This window comes from Solanum tuberosum, unplaced genomic scaffold (assembly GCF_000226075.1).
Source record: "Solanum tuberosum cultivar DM 1-3 516 R44 unplaced genomic scaffold, SolTub_3.0 scf00241, whole genome shotgun sequence".
Taxonomy (NCBI): Eukaryota; Viridiplantae; Streptophyta; class Magnoliopsida; order Solanales; family Solanaceae; genus Solanum; species Solanum tuberosum.
This window is the reverse complement of record NW_006239165.1, coordinates 922073-942880: the sequence shown is the minus strand read 5'-3', so window position 1 is coordinate 942880 and position 20808 is coordinate 922073. Positions and strand designations below refer to the sequence as shown.

Genomic DNA, 20808 nt, shown 5'->3' with positions numbered 1-20808 from the left:
ACAATATATGTTTATCATATAATCCATTTTATGTGGTACCAATAGAATTTAGAGAGTCAATTAAATTTTTTATATAACTTTTAAATATTTAAGGTGTTACTTATTGTAATGTATAGTATTAGTTATATTATTTTTAAATATATTTAAATATTATATGTTACCTTTTTTATCTTAATTTATATGGCATTGATAGAATATAAAGTATCAAATAATTTTTAATTATTGTAATATATAATATGGAGTATTTAAGTCATTTAGAGTATAGTAATTAATATATAATATGTAGTATTTAAGTGGAAGGTAGTGGGGCCCACATATAAATATATTGGATATTAGTAGTGATTCTTATTGGAACACATGTTGCCTTGTGGTGAAAACTTATTCCCTCTTCTTATATAGTAAAATTTAATCAATTTCTTAAGGTAAGTACATGCGTCAAAGTAAAGGGCAAACTATACAAATCCCAAGCCTTATTACGTGCCTTCTCCTTCTCGTGAATTTTCAAAATTACCTTTTGTACCAGATTTTGGTCCAGTACATGTATCTGGACATTGTTTTCAAATAAATTTGTATGTATTGAGATACACTTACCCTCTCGGTAATTAGGTAGTTTTTTGCCAAAGTAAAAGCATATTGAACTCTCGAGCATGCTTTCATTCTAGCTCATAGCTAGGATGAATTTGTTTTTGTTTTTTATTTTTCAATCGATATCTGATACCCTGGAGCCCTATTAATTCGCACCATGTAGGGCTCCGAACGAGAGAAACTTTTTCTATCGATTTTTTTATACTCAAAGCTCGAATCTAAATTTCTCAATAAAAGAGAAATAACCTCATCCACTACACCACAACTTTTGTGTTGAATTTGTGTTATTTATGCAAGTATACACTGAATGCATAGTGTAATGTTAATCACTCAAGTCAAAAATAAAATAAAATAATCCCACTTTGTTAAAAGATTCACGCATAGGATAATTGGGGTAGGAAAAAAAAAATCTGTTTCTTAGATCAGAAGTGGGGACAATAACTACGAAAGACGATAAACTCATGTTCACGAGAAAGATTCCATTTCCCAAACACCATCCGCTAGTGAAGGCTTGTGAATGTATATACTCTCTTGTTTAATTTGAATAGACACAAAACAAAATATTTTAAAAAAAATTATAATTTATGGCTATTTATTTATTTTAATAAATTTGTGGTATTAAAAATTTCATAACATTTTTGTAAATCTGAATAAAGGGAGTATAATTACATTGACTATTTCCAGACATAAGCGAAGGCGGATGCAACGAATAGTGTATATGAACCAGACCTACTAACGATTAAACATATAATGGGTTCAATTTAAAATTCTCTCTCCACTTCTAGACATGAGGCAACCTAAGCAATTATTAAGAGTTAATGATTTAAAACACAATTAAACTATTGTAATTTGTAAGTTTCTTATATCAACTATCAATTATTTTATTTAGCTATTTAAACTTTTAATTTTTTTTACTAAAATACACCTTGATGTTGAGTTGATCAAATTTTATTTTCAGTCGAAAATGACTAAATTTTATAATTGGAAAATTATACATAGTAGCGTTGGTTTTCTCACGGTGAGAGTTCGATTCTACACATTATAATCTTCTTCCCCATTTCCCCAATTTGAGGGGGAGAAAGGACTGAACTTTTATAGTCACGCGTGAAACAGTAGCGCATATTAGAGCTAGAGCCCAGAGATGCTTACCACAAGAACGCCGTGCTGCAACAGCACTGGCTGCCTGTTCGTCTTCGGCCCACCAGCTCCTCCTACACGACCTTCTGGTATTCTTTGCACGCTAAGTATGTATCCGTCATCAGTTGTTACCTGAGAAAATAGAAACACATAAATTATACGAATTGTAGAATAGGATATGGCTTTCTGATTCAACCAGCTCGATCGGGAAAATAGAAGGAGAAAAATGGAACGATTGATTATTATTTACCTCAAATTCCTGGCATTTATAACCATGAACAGTGACGGCAGAGGCGCACATTCCACTACCCACGCCATTGTAATCGGTTTTGAAGCCGGAATGAACAGATTTCCTGCTAGAGCTTAATGATTCGTATGGTTCCACTACTAAGATGACTAATGCCACTAAACTTAAAATGCTTAGACTCGGTAACTTTCTTAGCACCGCCATTCTATTAGAAAACACGGCGTGAGGAAGGAAGATATATTGTAGACAGTGTGCTCTGCTAAAATTAAAGCCAGAACTATATATAAATAAAGAGAACAGTGAGAAGGAGTTGTGTCCGAGAAAAGAAGGAAAAAATGCACACACCCACTCAATACCAAAAAGGGACTCAAATAAATGATTCAGACTCGAACCCACCCACAACATTAGAGTTAAGAGGTGGAGAGCGTTTACTATCTCGTACCCACAACATTAGAGTTAAAGGTGGAGAGCATTTACTATCTCGTCTAACTCGGTTGTAATTCAATTGCCAATTGTTCAATTTTATAGAAAGTAAACTTTACCTACATGAGAATAACATACAGGATATAATAAGTTACTATATTCAATACAAAAATACTTCAAATTTCATTGTTGAAAAGTATGTTATAGGGTTTAGGAAGAATTGGAGGGACTCTAGTCTCTTTGATTTTCTCATATCTGGATCAATGCAAGTACCAAGGCAATGAAGATCAGTTATTAGTCTGATGTTGATATACATGTATGCTTATCTTACACATAAGCATGAAGGGCAATTTTTGAGGTTGCACGGCTACTAAGCCTTCTGTCACTTTCATTTCTATCCTTTCTGAAGGAGGGTAATACAAATTCATGTGAAGACTAGTCTCTGTTTTGCAACATCACCCACTTCTAAATTCTAAAATCCAAAGAATCGACAAATTTACATTTTTATACAAAAGAAAATGATAACGAGGACTAGAAGATTGAACATGAGGCTGAGGTTTGCAACCATTTTGTGCTTCACAAACATCATGCATTCAGCCTGCATCCCAATTGAGACAACGGCATGAGCAAGTATTGCTGATGAGATGCAGTTGAATTTCTTGAATACCTCATGACAATGAAGTTGCATCAGATCTTTGATCTGTATCGGCTGTAGCCTGGACTTGAGCTGCATATTGTAGGTTCCAGAGGACATCCTCAAATGAGGGGCGACTCTGTGACTCGGGAGAGATGCATTTGTTGGTGAGTGATATTACAATTGACAAAGATTCTTGGGAGCTAGTGGTTAGCACAGCAGGATCCACAATTTTACGCCTACCATCTTGGCTACCAAAGGATGTCTGTCATCGGAAAAAAAAAGACTTTACTGCTTACCTTCCAAGTCATAGTAAGTGTCACAGACATTCATTTCAAAACTCCTTAACTACAAACGGGACGAAAGTTTGTGATCCACAGTAGAAACAATGCTGAAGAGCATTCTGTGCTACTGCCAATGAGAAAGGAGTTGCATATCAAAAATCAAAATTAGTAGTTCCATACCATTTCATTGAGCAAAAATGTTTCTCCTTTTCCACTAAAAAAAGGACCCACCAGCGACTCCAGTAATATGAAACCAAAGTTATACACATCATCCTCTTTCTTCCTCGTGTTCCTGCATGAGAAGAAATGCACAAAATTTTAATGTTGAGAATATGTCTCTGCTCAACATTCTTGAACTGTCATTGCCAAGCATTTTTATCTATCTCTAAGGGATGCCATAGTCAGAAGAGGCACTAAGAAAAAATCTATCAGTTTTTCTAGGAATAGAAGTTGCAAACAGACTGATGTATGACTCTATTTGGGCAAAAGAGTTACATACCAGGCGTTGTGGCCATCTCCTTTTGCCTGAAAAAGAATATCATCAGTATCAGATATTACCCTAAAACATCAACAACCCAGTGTAATAACAGTCAGGGGAGGGTGTGGGGTGTACGCAGACCTTACCCCTACCCTTCATCATATGAATATCATTTCAACATACCTCAACTTTTTCACTTTCTTCTATAAGGATTGACATTCCATAATCACTAAGTTTTGCAATCTGATGCTCATCAAGCAATATACTATCTGTCTTCAAGCTATTGCCGAATGAAGGAGGGATTACACCCGTGTGGAGAAAGTGCACAGCCTTGGCAACACCAATCAGAACCGCCAACCTGTCTGACCAGTTGAGGACTTTTCCTGGAGTAGTTTCTGCAAGTGAAAATGATGATTTACACAAGGTCAACATGTATTCCCTATGGTTCATTGGATATATCGGGATAAATAAAATGAACAACACAAAGAAAAAGATGGTCAAAACATTTTGCAGTGCAAGTGTCGGCTAACAGACCATGCAAAGAACATACGATCAAGTATATCTCGACAAATCAATGAAACGCTAACACAGATTGCTTCATCAAACTACAATAATTGTCTTTCACTTTGTTGTAAAATTTCAGATCGCAAGCTTGGACAAATAGACGGAAAGAAACTATCCAGAAGATAACAATACTCTGTATTTGTACTTACTAGAGAATAAATAACAAAAGACGCAATAAATTCATGTGTTTCTCATCCTTAACCCCCTTCCCCCGCACAATATTCAAAAAAAGACAGATTCACCAAAACTATCATACTAAATAGTTATCTGAAAATTAGCAATCAGCATAACCAGAAATATACCTGCAGCATTTGCATATTCAATCAAGTATATGTCTATGCAACTGTTGGTACTAAAATATTTACGCTACTGACCTGAAAGACGAGCACGGAAGTTTCCACAAGGAATAAATTCATAAACCAGAAAAAGTCTGTGGACTGTTGAGTCATCTTGCACCCCATCATCAATGCAGTGACCCAGAAGGCTAACTAAATGGGGATGGCGAAACTTTGACAGCAAATCCATTCGAAGTTTGAAATTCCAACTAGTGCATCGTCTATGAACAGTCAATTCCCTTACAGCAACATAGGTTCCATTCTCTAATTTTCCCTTGTAAATCTGAGATAGAGAGAATGACATAGAAGGGTGTTAGTTAAATAAAAATTGTCCAACTTGATCCCAAGAAAGAAAAAATCCTGGGACAGAAGGCTTGAAGAGATATCAACTCACTGCATATGCACTTTAAATAAGCGAATCAAGCGCACTGACTTTATTGATATTAATTGTCAAAGTTCAGTAGATACCAAATCAAAACGAACATTACTTTTAACTGTGACCACCATTATATGGTATTAAATTGCAAAGTCAAGATGCATATAGCATTCATGAACACAGACAATCAATCATAAAGGCAAAAAACTGTTTAATCAACTGCCTATATTGACGACTTGTGCATCTGTTTAATTGTCTGATACGAGTTATTCAATGAAACCTACCTACAAAACTAATTTGATTTGCTTCAATTGATAACGGAGATCAAGACCTCTGGAATAATATGGCATCATATGGACAAAAGCTAAATAAGCAACAAAAATATTATTCTTCCGACAAAATATAAAATGAATTTTGAATGGATATATGCAAGGAAACAATACGCTAAGTCCTCTTCCTACAATTATTTGGGAGTCATAAATAGTTTCAGAGCAGTACTTTTCCAATGGAGCCTTCACCGAGTAATGCTGATTTATCAAAAATTTCTGTCGCTTCTTCCAACTCTTCCATGGAGAACACCCGATATGATGGGGCACCTTGTGATCCTAGTGCTGTTGTTTGAGAAATGATTCCTGAGGTAAAATAAGTTAAAGAAACTCTTATCAAATCCCGGAAAAAAATTTACAGTTGACACTGAAAATGAAATCAAACTACAACTTACTAGCATTTGCCAGGAGCTCAGCAGAAATATTGGGTTGCCCATTATCTTGCACAACTTTGGGAAACATGTACCGGTCCACATCGTGACGTGCATGTTGTCTTCTACAAAAGATGAGAAGAACAACAGCCAAAAACACCACAAGTATTACAATTCCCCCAACAACACCTACCAATATTGCTATCTCTTTTCCAGTGGTTTGTTTCTTTGCCAAACTAGCTTGTTTGCAGTAGGACTCAGAGTGCTGATATTGTGTATCCAACAAGCAGTTTCCACTGACCTTTACAATTCGCTTATCCGAACTGGCGTTCAAGCAAGAAGGAAGCATACCAAGCAGTCTATTATCAGAAATATCAACAAAACCAAGTTCACTCCCACAGTTGAGATGTTCAGGAAGTGAACCACTCAGAACGTTAAACGCTAAATTCAAGTAACTAATACTTGGCAAAGAGAACAAATCAGCAGGCGGCGTTCCGGTAAGAGCATTATTTGACAGATCAAGGTGTTGAAGTAGATTTAGTTTGCCAAATTCTTCTGGGACCTCACCAGAGAAAGCATTACTACTAAGAAGAATAGTGGTCAATCCTTGTGGCAACAGTGGCAGTTCAGAATCCAAATGATTTTCTCTTAAATCCAACAAATGCAAATTGGACAAAGCACTTAAATCAGGTAATTCACCAGAAAGAGCATTATGTGACAGAATAATATCAGTTAGGCCTGTGATTTTAGAAATTGAATGAGGAAATTTACCCTTCAACCTATTATTCTTCATGCTTAAAATAGTGATATTAGGTAACAAATCAAACCACTCAGGGAGACTCTCATTGAAAAAATTGCCATCAAATGTCAAAGTATGAAGCTTCACCATTGTAGACATCTCAGATGGAACCTTACCAAAAAGAAAATTTGAACTCATATCCAGAACTTCTAGAGAAGACAACCGATGAATTTTAACAGGGAGAGGTCCCCAAATGCCCAAAGAAACCAAAGTGAGAACTTTTAAACTGCTTAACCTTGTCAAAGTGGTAACAAATGAATCAATGGAGAAACGTTCAGATAAGGTATTGTTTGGAACTGCAACTCCATGGAATTCATTGACCTTTACTAGCTTATCTCCCTTGATTTTGAGCTCAGTAACAGAGTTATTCTCGCAAATAATGCTCATATTCAATGTTGAACCCAAACTGCAAAAATCCCCATTGTAATTCTCCAAAACATCCAACTGCACTGGATATTCCAAGTGCCTCCGTAACTGAAGAAGAATTTGAGTTTCATAGGACCCTAATTGATGAGAATTTGGGATCAATAAAGCCCACATGAATACAACTATGACAAATATCTTTAGGCACCCCATTTAACACAGTCCTCTAAATACTCAACAGAAATTTATGAATAAACTGAAGGGAACAATTTGAGCTTCAATTCTTGCAGACGTCAAGCATTTTTTTATGTCTAAATCTGCGGAAAACTCCAAATGGATAGAATATTTTTGGGTGAAAATTAAACTAATTCTGAACCAAACACAAATCTTGACAAAGACCCATCAAGAAAAAACAAACAAACAAACTAAACTGCACATTGAAGGAATGTTTTGCTTTTTCCTGGCAGAGATATTTTGGAAGAAGAGAAAACAAATAGAACAAAAACCCACTCTGGGGGTCAAGAGAAAGAAGCAAAAAGAACAGAGAACTCTATAATGAAGCACTAATAAATGGGTCTTGTACGGCTTAAGAGGTGAAATTAAAAGAAGCACAAAAGTGGAGAAGAGTAAAGTAGAGTAGTATATATAATGTAGAAAAATGGAGAAGTTGGGTTGCTATAGACAGAAGAAGGAATTTAATGCTACATGCATTGAATGAGAAGAAGATAGGTAGTGTCGCGAGTTTCATGAGGTTTCCGCCATTAATGGTGACCTTTCCGTTGGGTTCGGTTCTTGCAGAAGAAAGAGATGGGCTTCTCATCAATATTTTTTACTTCACAGTCCTCAAAAGATAGTTTACCCCATGTGACAGTTTTAATTATAAGGTTTGTTTGTATTATAACCTCTAACTTTGTTTCAATTTATATGATATCGATCAAGATATCGAACATAATAGATAATATGATATCGATCATATATCAAGTATAATAGATATTTAAATACGATATCAGATGATAAGTAAATATTTTTATTTGTATATTCATAAAACGCGTGAAATCGTGTTGAAATGTCTAAATGTGTTTGTAATTCCAATTTAAATGTATTTTTATGCATTAGCCTTTAATTATATAAAAATTATATCCCAATTTATGTGTATATCTTTTTAGATATTAAAAAGTTACTCCTAGAATAATCAATTATTATAATTTATAGTATTTTAGAAGTAAAGTGTATTTTAATAAAAATGATTTCAATGTTAAAGAAATTCAAATTCAAACTTCTAATTAAAAACGAAAAAGTACTTGCTACTCTACCATGATCGTCAAGGTTCTTCTGATGTTGATCATTAGCTGTGTGTAATTAAACATCCACAAACTTCATGCTTGAAATAAAAAAGTTAGGTTGGAGAACTATTAATATAGTACTAGTATTATGTTATATTATCAGAAGGGTAGTTGGTTTAAATGTCGTGTACTCTGCTGGATTTGTTGCTATAAATATATCTTTGGGCACATTTCTTAATTTTAAATCTAACTTGCTTGGTTTAAAATAACAAATCAATTTTCAACTTTCATTCCAAACACAAACAATAATAATGTATTATGTACTTGGTGAGGTTGCATAAATGAAATTTAGGAAGGATGAGACGTACACACATTTAACAGTATTATTATAGAGATGATGTTTTCAATACACTCTAAACAGACAAACTCAAATATTTGATAAAACTATACCGCCCCTTCTTCCTAAACCAAACGGATTCGTTTTACTATGTACACAAAAATTTAAGGTTTTTTTTTTTGACACATCAGTAAATAATATTAATAAAACCTCAAAAAATCCATGTAAAAAAAATGTATTTTTGCACGGAATGGAGCATAGAACAATTCATTTTCACGCTAAAAGTGAAATTTAAATATGAGATAATCTTTTAATATGGAAATGCTAGTAAATAATGCAGACAAATTGAAAGAAAAAGATGTATGATATATTCTAGTATTTCAAATCTATATCTACAAACAAAAAAAGTAACGCAGTTCAAAATCTAAAGTCAATTGCAATACTCAATTATATATATATATATATATATATATATTCTATTTAAAAGCAAAGCTAAATACTCTCTTGATCCATGTTTACTTGTTCATATTTGATTTGACATATTTGTAAAAATGATAATTTTATCATAGCATTCCTAATTAATTATTTTATATTGGGAAATGAACTGAAAATAAATGTAATACTTAACAATAAAAAGTAAAATAGATATAAAATAGTAGTAATAAATTATTCTTGAATTATATAATAAAAATAAATATTATTTTTAATATTATAGATAAATAAATAAAAAAGCACTAAAAATAAAAAATAAAAAATTGAACAACTTTCACTTTCCATGCAAATTAGGTTAATGCTTTTCCAAAAAGAAAAAAAAATAATTAAACTAACTCCCATAATTGGTTCCTTTATCATCACCATCACATTTTTTTAGTTTAAGGATAATGATGAGTGGGTGATGCATAATTTCATCACTTCTTTTGAGATTAACTTTTATGGATGCCTTGTTCATATCCATGGTTTCAAACACTAATTTATAGTTTTTTTTTATTGGTATTCGACTATATTTAGGATTTGATTAAATTTATATTTATGTATTGTATAAACTATTTTTGAGAATGATGCTTTTAATATATAATTTTTTTATTTTGAGAATTTACATACGAAAACTCTAATTAAGAGTAGAGAAATATCAACCATTCAAACACGATTCCAAACTTGTTAGGTCATTTGTCATTGTGCCTTTTTTTACAGGTATTTTTCAGGAAAAAAATATATATCTTTTTTTTAATTTTAAAAATTTAACCAAACAAACAATTATTAGTGAATTAAAAATTAAATTTAAAAAAATCACTACTCATTTACAACTAATAATTGTTCCCTTTTTTCAGTAATGAAAAGAATATTATTAGTACTACATTACTTATTAAAAAAATTCCTTAAATTATAAGTCGGCTATTTGGACTTTAGTCTTCTAATTTACTTGATTTCTTTTTAACTATGTCTCTCTTTTCGAGTTTCACATGCATGGTATTCCTCACAAATCTGTTGGCTCTAATGATTACTCGCTTTGTTTCTATTTATTTGGCATATATATTAAAAAAATAATTAATATAATGAATTTATTATTTTGATCCTATTAATTGATAGTATTTCAAAATCAATTTACTCACTAAAAATGTTTTACTTTTTTCAAAAATATTAAAGTCTCTAAATAAATTGAGGGTATAATAGGAAAAAATATTGTCTTCTCTTAATTTGTCAAAAATGATAAATAAAAAGAGATAAGTAAAATTCAAAATTTGACAAGTAACAATAGACAGAAAGAATATCTACTATGAACGGTTAATTTAGAGGCGAAACCAGAATTAAGAGTTTGGGGGTTCTAAATTTCTTTTAGAACCGTCAATCAATTTTATTAGGGGTTCACAAATTAATATACATATATATATTTTTAATTAATTTTCTAGTACAAATATATGGTCTATGAAAAAGCTGTTCGGTTCACCCGAACCCATAAACCCCACTTAGTTCCGCCTCTGTGTCTGTTAACTACACATAATTTTAGAGATTATTTTCAGATATGATCGTATTGCCTTGGTAAGTTCAAATAATCTTTTCAATCGACGTATTTAACGTTTGTTACAAGGGTATAAAAACGAGAAAAAGAAGTAGGTTAATTTTTTTAGTTATTTTCTTTTGTTTAATACGCAAGTTAAAAATATTATTGAGAAAATAGTTGAATAATCTCCAATCTATTATTAGATAACGTGGTGTAGATGAAAATAAGGTGTATTGGAGGATGGAGAAAACACAATCAATATTGAATGCCATTTATGAAACTTGTGTTTTCTTAAATTTCCTCGTTTATAATTTTTTTTTAATCAACATCTAAAAGTAGTATTTTCCCTTCAGAAAACTGAAGAATTATTATGGTTGCGTTTATTTGATTATCTTTTTTCTAAAAAAAAAATAAAAATACTGAGTTAGAACCTCAGCTGTTTTTTTTTTAAAAAAATCCAACAAATGCCACCCCGATAATTGTACTTTTTTTTTTATCTTGTTCCTATTATTTTTTAATTTTATAATATAAGATACGACAACACATCAATAGTTTAAAGCTTGTCGTTTGACTCAATTATGGTAATTTCTACATATAATATATAGTATGCAATATGGTATAGTTTTAGTTTTCTATTTGCAAATTGCAATTGGAATCTAAACTCTAATACAAAACTTTCAAATATATTTGTTTCCCAAAAAACAAAGCTAGCTTACGAAAACAAATTAAATACATCCAGCGGTTTGGTAACCAAAATTAGGATATCACTTTCGGTATTAAATTTGAAATTGCATTTGTTAACTATTTGATTTGGTGTCGGTATTTCTTGAAAAGTCTCATGGAACACTATAAAATTAATATGTTTAATAAATTGGAAGACAGCTGAAAAGACAGATAAAATCATTATTCTCTTGAAAATTTGTAAGAAGTAAGTACTCATTCATGGACCACTAGTTTTATATTTGTAACGTAAAAAGTATACCTAGAATTAAACATAATGTACAAGTTTCTCTATTATTTTTCTAACATCTTGTAGTAATTTCTTTTTGTTTAGATTCTATGAAAAATGCAAATAAGATTAGGTATTGGATGATTTCCATTAACTAGCTGGCCATTTTCCTGTTTATGGTTCAGGAAACTTAGTCGAAGATGTTTATTAATTGTATTTTTATCAAGTAAAGTAAGGATATCGTAAGTTTGATATGGCTGATTTTTAAAATTGGTGCTAGTTTAGGGGACCATTAATCCTTTCTGACTAATAAACATTATAATTACTAGTAGCAAGTTAAGAACGCATCACTTTATAAGGAAAAATGAGTTGGAGTAATAGGTGGTATTATCAGAAAGGTCAAGAATTGATTTCTCTGTCAATGTCTTTTCAATTGAGCTCGTCATACCTAACTTGTCTAGTTCAACTTACATTTTCTATATAATTTGTGAGCTATTACATTAAAACAAACACACAAATAGTAGCACTACAGATTTCCCAAGTTCCACACACAAAAGTATAGAACTCATTTACTCAAATGAGCTCCTGATTTGTATCTCGTGTTTTTATTTGCTCCTGTTAATTTACATTTTCTCTTGAGGACTTTGTTGTTATAACTTATGTGTTAAAACAATATGACGTAGAGGAGTTGAAACTACAAATGAGCTTGTAAAAGATTATGAAGTTGTTGTAAACAAATTGAACCATTATGTTTTTTTTATATATCTGGTTAGAATTGAGTTAGCAATTATATATGAACTCTATTGTCATGTTCTTAGTTTTCAAATAAGCATACGACACCTGACAACTCACATATATTTTTATATCATTTGTTCAAGATTTTGTTATGTCAAATCAACCTTAAACACTAGGAATCACAAAGAGAATGATAGAGAGAACACAAGAGAATTACAAGGAAGTATTCTATTGAAAATAACTTGATTGATTTTTGTTTGATGATTTACAAATGAATGTAATGTCGCTCTATTTATACTACTCACTTAGAGGCTAATATGCAGATAGTAATCATTACATAAGTCCTTTTATATTTACATGCAGCTCCCCTCTCTTGAATTATTGTATGCCTACAGTGTTTTAAGGCTTTTCAAGAAATCTTCCTAGATATTCCATAATAATCTAGAATCATTCCAAGAAACTCTCAATGACTCTAAAATCTTCCCCACAACGCTAATATAAAAGGGTGTGCCAAGTCATGACACGATAACATGAGTATGCTACGTTAAGTTTCTTATTATGCCAACATCCTACCTATAAATAGCAAGCTAAATGCATATATTCTTTACATCTTAAACTTAATGTCGATCATATACATGTTAATTATTAAACATAATTTACTTTGATCTACTTATTCTCCAAAATTATTTCTTCAAGAATCAATTAAACTCAATAAGGGGTTGGATCATATACATATTGTTTCCTATCCTTTGCATTGTTTTGTATTTTTATCATTTGGTAAGGAAAATAAGTGTCATTTGGTAGTTGGTTAGGATGTATTAGATTCTGTATAAATAATACAGTACTATATTTGATACTTATTTAATTAGAATTATGTATAAAACTAAAGTTAGAATCCTCCAATCCATTACTAATAGTACTATGTATAAGTTATAAGGCTATGTATAATTTTATTATTTCCCTCCAATAAAAGTTTGTTAATCAAGTAAACCATCAAATCCATCCGCCATAAAAAAATATCTGCAACTCTACCTAATAGAGAGAGGCTAAAGAAGCTCGACAGTGATAGCTCTCATCTTCACCATTCCACAACACAACTAAACCCTAAAAATTCTTCATTCTACAAATTCAATCATCCCAATTTCGAATTTCCTTTTTTCTAACCCTAATTTCTCTTTTCTACCCATGGACTTGGTTTATTCACCGATGGCCAAATGCATTTCAGCTCCGTTTCCTTCTTTCACTCATCGGCCACTTGCACTTTTTTCTAGGGTTTCCATTTCCCCCAAATATGCAAATGCTCGTCGTTTGTGGAAGATGTGTTCTGCTTCCAGCTCAGATACACTTGTTGATAATGGTCCGGTCAAGGAAGTGCGTAAATCTCTTGAAGTTGCTAGTAAGAAAGAGGATGAGTATGGGGACTTGAAATCTTGGATGCACCAAAATGGATTGCCTCCTTGTAAAGTTGTTATTAAGGATAGGCCTTCGCATGATGCTAAACATCTGCCTATTCACTACGTTGCTGCCAGTGAGGATCTTCAGGTCCATTTCGTATCCGGTTGTTTGATTTTTCTTTGTTTCTTGATTAGGTGAGGTCAACTTGTACTTTTGCAGGCTGGTGATATTGCTTTTGCTGTTCCGGATTCTTTGGTGGTAACGCTTGAGAGAGTTCTGGGAAATGAGACCATTGGTAAAGTGCTGTCTTGGTTTTTGCAAGTACACTATCCATTTGATAGCTATGAATTAATTGTTATGTAGCTTGTCAATTTTTTTTTTAGAAAACAAGTGATGGAACAATGTCTAAATCCACATAAAATTAGATGCATTGACGAAGGAATCCTCCCACCCTGCACCCCACCCCGGCTTTCCAATATACTCTTCTAAAGTCTGGGAAATAGATAGTGGCATTGATAGAAGCAATTCAAGAGATTCTAGTTTAAATAGCTATATGCATTTGATGGTTGGCCAAGAATGCTTTGTTGGAAATAATGGGCGTTTTAATACAAGATGGATAGTTAATGTTTGTGCAGGAAAAATAGATAGTTGATTAGAAAAGTTTGTTTTACAGCGGAACTCTTGACAACAAACAAATTGTCTGAACTAGCCTGCTTAGCGCTTTATCTAATGTATGAGAAGAAACAAGGAAAGAAGTCTTTCTGGTATCCGTATATAAGAGAACTTGATCGCCAGAGGGCAAGGGGACAGCTGTCTGTGGAATCACCTCTTTTATGGTCAGATGCTGAACTCGATTATCTGACAGGGAGTCCTACCAAGGTATTTTAAGTTTCCTTCTGCTGATAGATATCAGAAGTCCTATCTTCATTGATAATTTTGGTGAAAACTTAGGCTGAAGTTTTGGAGAGGGCTGAAGGGATCAAGAGAGAGTACAATGAGCTTGATACAGTCTGGTTCATGGCTGGATCACTATTTCAGGTTTTCTAATTTGTTCTATTCTGATATTTTCTCATTTGTCCACCATAGCATTCATCTTAGCGATTAGCCAATTATGTGATTGATTTTGATTTTAACAACATTCTTTCTTGTGCAGCAATACCCATATGATATACCCACTGAAGCATTTCCGTTTGAGATCTTTAAGCAAGCTTTTGTTGCGGTGCAATCATGTGTTGTACATTTGCAGGTTTGTCACCCTGATAGTGGCATTTTGTTAAGTTTATATTTCTTATAGATCTATGTGTAAGAATGACTAAGCCAATTGAAGTCCTTATCAACACCAGAAAGTTAGTCTTGCGCGGAGGTTTGCACTAGTCCCATTGGGACCGCCATTATTATCATACTGTAGCAACTGCAAAGCAATGTTAGCAGCAGTTAATGGTGCAGTGCAATTGGTCGTTGACCGCTCTTATAGCGTCGGAGATCCAATTGTCGTGTGGTATGTAATCTGCCTTCTACATTTCTTGTTAGTATTCAAGTTTTTGTTTCAATTCAGAACACAGCAATTACTACTACATGGTTGTGTTTCAAATCTAGGATGGCACTCCAATTTGGTGGACATGCAAACTCTTTTTTGTTTGGAATTTTCACCTCTATCAGAGACTTGTAGCTAGTTAAAACTTTAGATGGATAGTTTACTTACCTTATCAAAAAATAATAAAAAATGGATGGATAGATGGACTTTGCTTTAAGCATAACAAAATGTATTTTCCTATGCCTGTTGTTTGGCAAGAGATCTTGAGCAATATGTTCCTGCATTTATGTAGGTGTGGACCACAACCTAATTCAAAATTACTCATTAACTATGGGTTTGTTGATGAAGAAAATTCATATGACCGTCTAATGGTGGAGGTAATATTTATTACTTAAACCAATCTTCACACAATTGCGTTAGTTCTTCACATTGAAATAATTGTCTTTAATACAATTCAGGCAGCACTAAATACTGAGGATCCTCAATATCAAGACAAGCGACTGGCTGCTCAAAGGAATGGTAAACTATCGGTGCAAGCTTTCCAGGTAGATTTCTCAGTTTTGAGGCTTTTCGTCAGTGATTTGTTTTTAATTTGAAGAGTTCTAAACGTTCCCATACCACAACAGGTATGTGTGGGAAAAGAAAGAGAGGCTGTGTTGGAGATGCTTCCCTATTTGAGATTGGGATATGTTTCAGATCCTTCGGAAATGCAAACTGTTTTATCATCTCAAGGCCCTATATGTCCGGTAAAATCTCCTGGCTTCTGTAAGCTTCTTGATTATGGTTATGTAAAGTGGCAATTGCATGGACCAAAGAGAAGTAGAGATTCTTGTTGACTTTACTTTCTTCTCTTGTTGGAATCATAGGTGCCCGTGTCTTAATAATGGTGTGTGATATATTTAGCTGTAATCCAGGCATTTTAATTTCAATATGAACAGGTTCATAAAAGGATGCTACCTACTGTCTGTTTTCATGTGGCAATTGATATTCATTTATTAACTCCTACCAAGTGCAGATTATTTTTTACATGTCGTTTAGTTGTTGATGTAGTTCAGTAGTGTATCATGTCATGTAGCATGGAGCACTTGGTGCTTTTCTAAATGAGGAGTTTGATGCTACTAAGAGAAGCTTTGGTGTCCTATTTTATGCATATCTTTCTCTCCAGTTTTACAAAAAGTTATTTCATGGCGTCTGGCATGTAATTGCAGAACCATACTCTGTGTAAAACAAGTATAAAAGGAGACTAACAAAGATTCAGAACTCCCAACTAGTCACTTAAACCACAATTATAGCGGCTGTCATATAGTTATCTTAACAAAAAGGTGACTCATTCCTCTGTTTTTATCAATGCAGATGAGTCCTTGCATGGAAAGAGCTGTTCTTGACCAGCTAAGTGACTATTTCAGGGCAAGACTTGCTTGTTATCCGACCACTTTAAGTGAAGATGAGGCTTTGGTAATCTCCTAAAGCTTTTAGAGGTTGAGTTTTGATCTAAGTTCATCATCATGAGTCTAATATCAGTTTTCTTCTCATAGTTGTCTGATGCTGATCTGGATCCCAAAAAACGAGTTGCCACACAGCTTGTTAGGTTGGAAAAGAAAATTCTAAATGCTTGCCTGGAAACAACAGTGAACTTTATTAATCAACTACCTGATCACTCCGTATCTCCGTGTCCGGCTCCTTTTGCTCCAACACTGAAATGATAGGTCTCTCTCTTCTATCACCCCCCACCCCCACCCCCACCCCAACTTGCCCCAATACTATTTCTACCTCAATTATTATTATTTTCTGAGAAGACACTTAATTGCAGAGATTTTGGATGAATGTTCATTCAAAAGCTGTGGATAGATTGAGCATCTTTCTCAAGTGTAATCATACTGGGCCAAGTACCAACTGGACTGCTCAATGAGGTCAGTGGAGTTGATGTTTCAACTCTATCTATAATGTCTAGAATGACTGTTTGTGCACCCTATACTAGAAATTGTTTGGTGTTGGTGTACTGATAATTTTGCCTCTAATCTAATAAAGCATTCTTATCATATTGTTATCCTTCTTAGAGAAGGATCGAGTCACAGGACGATGAACAGGAAAATCTAAATCAATTGACTTCGACTTTCCCTTGCCTTTGTTTGATCTCATCGCAAAATTTGGAACTGATCTCAACGCCCATTGTGTTAGGCTATGGTACCAAATTATTAGGATTCTTAGAGAAGGATCGAGTCACAGGACGATGAACAGGAAAATCTAAATCAATTGACTTCGACTTTCCCTTGCCTTTGTTCGAATTCCTAGATCGACCTATTTTTGTATATAACTTCAGCTCATTGAAGGGAGATTGAAACCTTACAGTTCAATGGAAGAGAGAACTCCGATCTTTTGCTTTTTACTAAAATATGACTTACCGATTTATTCCTCAAAATCCCCTTTAAATAGGAGTCTTATTACATCAATAGGAAGTCTAATTCTTATGAAAGTAGGAGACCTAAATCCTATTCCAAACTAATAACTATAACTTAACCTAATCCTTATAAAACTATGAAATATAAACCCTATTCTAGAATAATAAATAAAGCTACTAAAAATATAATTAAATATTTGATTTAAGGACTTCCAACGCATCCACAACATACCATTACAGAGCCTAACACAATGGGCGATGAGATCAGTTCTCGATTTCAAGGAAACATACCATTACAGAAACCCTAATAGACTCTAAAATTGCAGCAATGGAACAACGCCTCATCGAAAGAATTGTCCAAGTCATCCAAGAACAATTGTCTAGATTGGGAATTGACTCCACAAAATCAGCAACCCACAAACCTGAGTCAAATAGTGCCCAGACAACTAGCAGATCAACAATTCCTGCTACAAAAGGCAATACACCACCTACTTATAACGGCACCAATAATCCATTAATTCGAGCACATTGTTGTGAACATTTTTCAAAAATCAACATACAATGATAGCAAAAGATTGGTGTGGCTGGATTTCACATGTTCGGACTAGCACCATTATGGTATTATCAACTTAAACGAGCGAAAGGCTGAGTTGGGAAGAATATCAGTGATTTGGACCTCATGAAAGTAGCAATCTGATGGGCAAATTAGTCATGCTTCAGCAAACTGATAGAGTCGAAATTTATCAATGTCAACTTCAAGCTAGGGCTGGAATTGGATAAGTTGATACTGATCCAGATTTTCGATTGGCCCGAAACTTGAGCTTGAGGACAAGCTCTTTCAACACGAGGGGGAGTAATGTTAGGGATGCGTTGGAAGTCATTAATTTAAGTATTTAAATTATATTTTTAGTTGCTTTATTATTATTCTAGAATAAGGTTTAGTTTCAGAGTTTCATAAGGATTATGTTAAGTTATAGTTATTAGTTTGGAATAGGATTTGTCTCCTACTTTCATAAGAATTAGACTTCCTATTGATGTAATAAGACTCCTATTTAAAGGGGCTTTTGATGAATAAATCAGTAAGTCATAATTCAGCAAAAAACAGGAGATTATAGTTCTCTCTTCCATTGAACTCTAAGGTTTCAGTCTCCCTTTGAAGAGCTGAAGAGATCAGAGTTCTCTTTTAATGAATTCTAAGGTTTCAGCCTCCCTTTAACGAGCTGATTTATATATCGCCTTGTGAATCGATACTTCCCTAAAGATTCATAACAATTTTTATTGAAACGCTAAGAGCTGAAAGGAATAAAATGACAACAATTCTTATGTAATTTGGCTTTAAATTTTCCTCAAGAAGTTGTATGTATTACTGCAAAATATTATCCTATTTTAATTTTCTTAGCTAGTGGTGAAAATATTAGCCCTATGCTTAGTGTGTGATTTGCTTGTGTTTTTTTCAGGTGGAACTTATAGATAGGGTAGTTTAAATCGACTGAACCAAATGGAGTAGTCCAAAAGGATATGTACGTTTGCTCTGTACAATATGGTGGCGTTTCTATAAGATCCATCAAAGACCCAATGCGTTCTTCTCTTCATTGTCATTCTCCTTGATTCCCCCAACTGTGTATCAGCCTCTTTATATTTGTCTCATTTGTGCCCCCTTTTCAGTTCACATTGATCCTGGTGCATTTAAGTGTATAAAGAGAAAATTGTTATTCCAAGTGCATCATTGTGTTGGCCAGCTATGTGATGTTAATCATTCGTTGTAAATAACAGTTTTGATGTACCGTAATCAGTCTGATTCTCTGGTCAGATGCACTATGAACATGTTCATAAGTCGATATTGTACGTTGGCCAACACTACACTTATCGGAGATTATATTACATGAACGGATGAACTCTCAAAGCTAGGGTCTAGCTTTGTTGCCCTTCAAGATGATATTATTTATTTTCTATGTTTGGTATTCGGAAATATTATCTCAAAATTATTTATATATAATTTAGACAAATATTTGAAGGGTCAGGGATATCTTCATAATATAAGGAAAGAAGGTCAAGATTGTACTTGTTAGATTACAAGTATGTTGTTGGGGGAAGAGACAAATAGTATGAAGTGGCATTGTGAAATTTATTTTTCTTAGTTTTACTAGAAAAATCATTATTCGTACATTTAAGGAATTTGTTTTTTCGAAAATAATAATTTTTTATTTTTTTTTGCAAACCAAATATGATAAAATTAAAAGAACTATACCAAATACATCCCAATATAATATAGGGAAAATTGTATGAAATAGCAAATTATTAATTCAAATTAAATATTATAGTCATAGTTTCTTTTATTTGTAATTCGCAGCAAACATTTCATGTTTTTGCCATCTGATTGGACCCATTCGATATGCATGTGTTGTATAAAAATTAATTGTATATATTAGTATAGCATTTGTTTGTATATGTGTCATAGTTATACATAATAAGACATGTTTGTATAATCTCTTTATGTATATATACGTAGTAATTTTGTTTATATATAAGGGAAAAGGCTCAAATATGTCATCGAACTTTCAGAAAAGGCTCATTTATGCCATTCGTTAAAAGTTTGGCTCATCTATGCCATTACCGTTTAAGAAAAGGCTCATTCATGCCATTATTTTTTAACGGTGGTTTTGCAAAACCATTTTTTACACGTGGCCAATTATAATTCGGCCACGTCATTATTATTTTTATAATAAAAAATTAAAATTCTGAACAAACAATAAAAAATGGTTTTGCAAAACCACCGTTAAAAAATAATGGCATGAATGAATATTTTCTTAAATGGTAATGGCATAGATGAGCCAAAACTTTTAACGGATGACATAAATGAGTCCTTTTCTGAAAGTTCGATGGCATATTTGAGCCTTTTTTCCTATATATAATTACTATTTTTTAGTTTGTTTATACAAATTCAATTTGTTTGTATATTTTCCATAATTATACATAACAAGACATGTTTGTATAATCTATTCATGTATATATGTAGTAATTTTGTTTATATACAATTACTATGTTTTAGTTTGTATACAGATCATCGAAATATACAAACCAAGATATGACAAGTTTTTATATATAAGTATATACAAATACAAATTTTTATGTATATGTATACCGAAATATACATATTAATAGTCATAGCAAACATAAAGTTTGCTATAAAGCGCAATATACAAACTATAACTATAACATACAAATATAATTTTTATGTTTACTAAACCTAAAATTT

At 32.9% G+C, this 20808-nt stretch overlaps 3 protein-coding genes across 4 annotated transcripts in view; 1 reads left to right on the top strand and 2 right to left on the bottom strand.

Moving 5' to 3' along the window:
- Positions 1–2410, bottom strand: part of LOC102601417 (triacylglycerol lipase 2-like) — a 6106-nt gene extending 3696 nt beyond the window's left edge. Inside the window, exons 1-2 of the mRNA XM_006357127.2 lie at positions 1973–2410; positions 1735–1854 (exon numbers count right to left, since the gene is read on the bottom strand). Coding sequence (XP_006357189.2) covers positions 1735–1854; positions 1973–2374 — 522 coding nt within the window. The 5' untranslated portion in view covers positions 2375–2410. The remainder of the gene's footprint in view (positions 1–1734; positions 1855–1972) is intronic.
- A 332-nt stretch (positions 2411–2742) lies between these two features.
- On the bottom strand, positions 2743–7783 carry LOC102601075 (probable inactive leucine-rich repeat receptor-like protein kinase At3g03770). The gene is made up of 7 exons (XM_006357126.2): positions 5785–7783; positions 5562–5695; positions 4727–4970; positions 3972–4183; positions 3810–3835; positions 3491–3602; positions 2743–3291 (listed from the first exon to the last, which is right to left on the bottom strand). Exons 1-7 carry the CDS (start codon positions 7133–7135, stop codon positions 3061–3063), a joined length of 2310 nt encoding a protein of 769 aa, XP_006357188.1. The 5' UTR covers positions 7136–7783; the 3' UTR covers positions 2743–3060.
- A 5400-nt stretch (positions 7784–13183) lies between these two features.
- LOC102600616 (uncharacterized) lies at positions 13184–19361 on the top strand. Of its 2 annotated transcripts, none has more exons than XM_015313297.1 (13): positions 13184–13767; positions 13840–13915; positions 14294–14499; positions 14572–14658; positions 14774–14866; positions 14964–15118; positions 15447–15531; positions 15613–15699; positions 15781–15900; positions 16508–16609; positions 16690–16860; positions 16965–17064; positions 19010–19361. In XM_015313297.1, exons 1-11 carry the CDS (start codon positions 13411–13413, stop codon positions 16855–16857), a joined length of 1536 nt encoding a protein of 511 aa, XP_015168783.1. In that variant the 5' UTR covers positions 13184–13410; the 3' UTR covers positions 16858–16860; positions 16965–17064; positions 19010–19361. The 2 variants fall into 2 exon arrangements, with proteins under 2 accessions (XP_015168783.1, XP_006357187.1); XM_006357125.2 differs by having other exon boundaries at positions 16951–17064.
- Positions 19362–20808: the final 1447 nt, after the last annotated feature.

Bases quoted from the DNA above. Each gene is read 5' to 3' on its own strand.
- LOC102601075 (XM_006357126.2), bottom strand. From the start codon at position 7,135: ATGGGGTGCCTAAAGATATTTGTCATAGTTGTATTCATGTGGGCTTTA. The intron at 5,696-5,784 runs GTAAGTTGTAGT...ATTTTACCTCAG, and splicing joins TGAGCTCCTGGCAAATGCTA to GAATCATTTCTCAAACAACA. The intron at 3,836-3,971 runs GTATGTTGAAAT...ATTCTTTTTCAG, and splicing joins AAGAAAGTGAAAAAGTTGAG to GCAAAAGGAGATGGCCACAA.
- LOC102600616 (XM_015313297.1), top strand. From the start codon at position 13,411: ATGGACTTGGTTTATTCACCGATGGCCAAATGCATTTCAGCTCCGTTT. The intron at 13,916-14,293 runs GTAAAGTGCTGT...TTTGTTTTACAG, and splicing joins TCTGGGAAATGAGACCATTG to CGGAACTCTTGACAACAAAC. The intron at 15,901-16,507 runs GTAAAATCTCCT...TTATCAATGCAG, and splicing joins CTCAAGGCCCTATATGTCCG to ATGAGTCCTTGCATGGAAAG.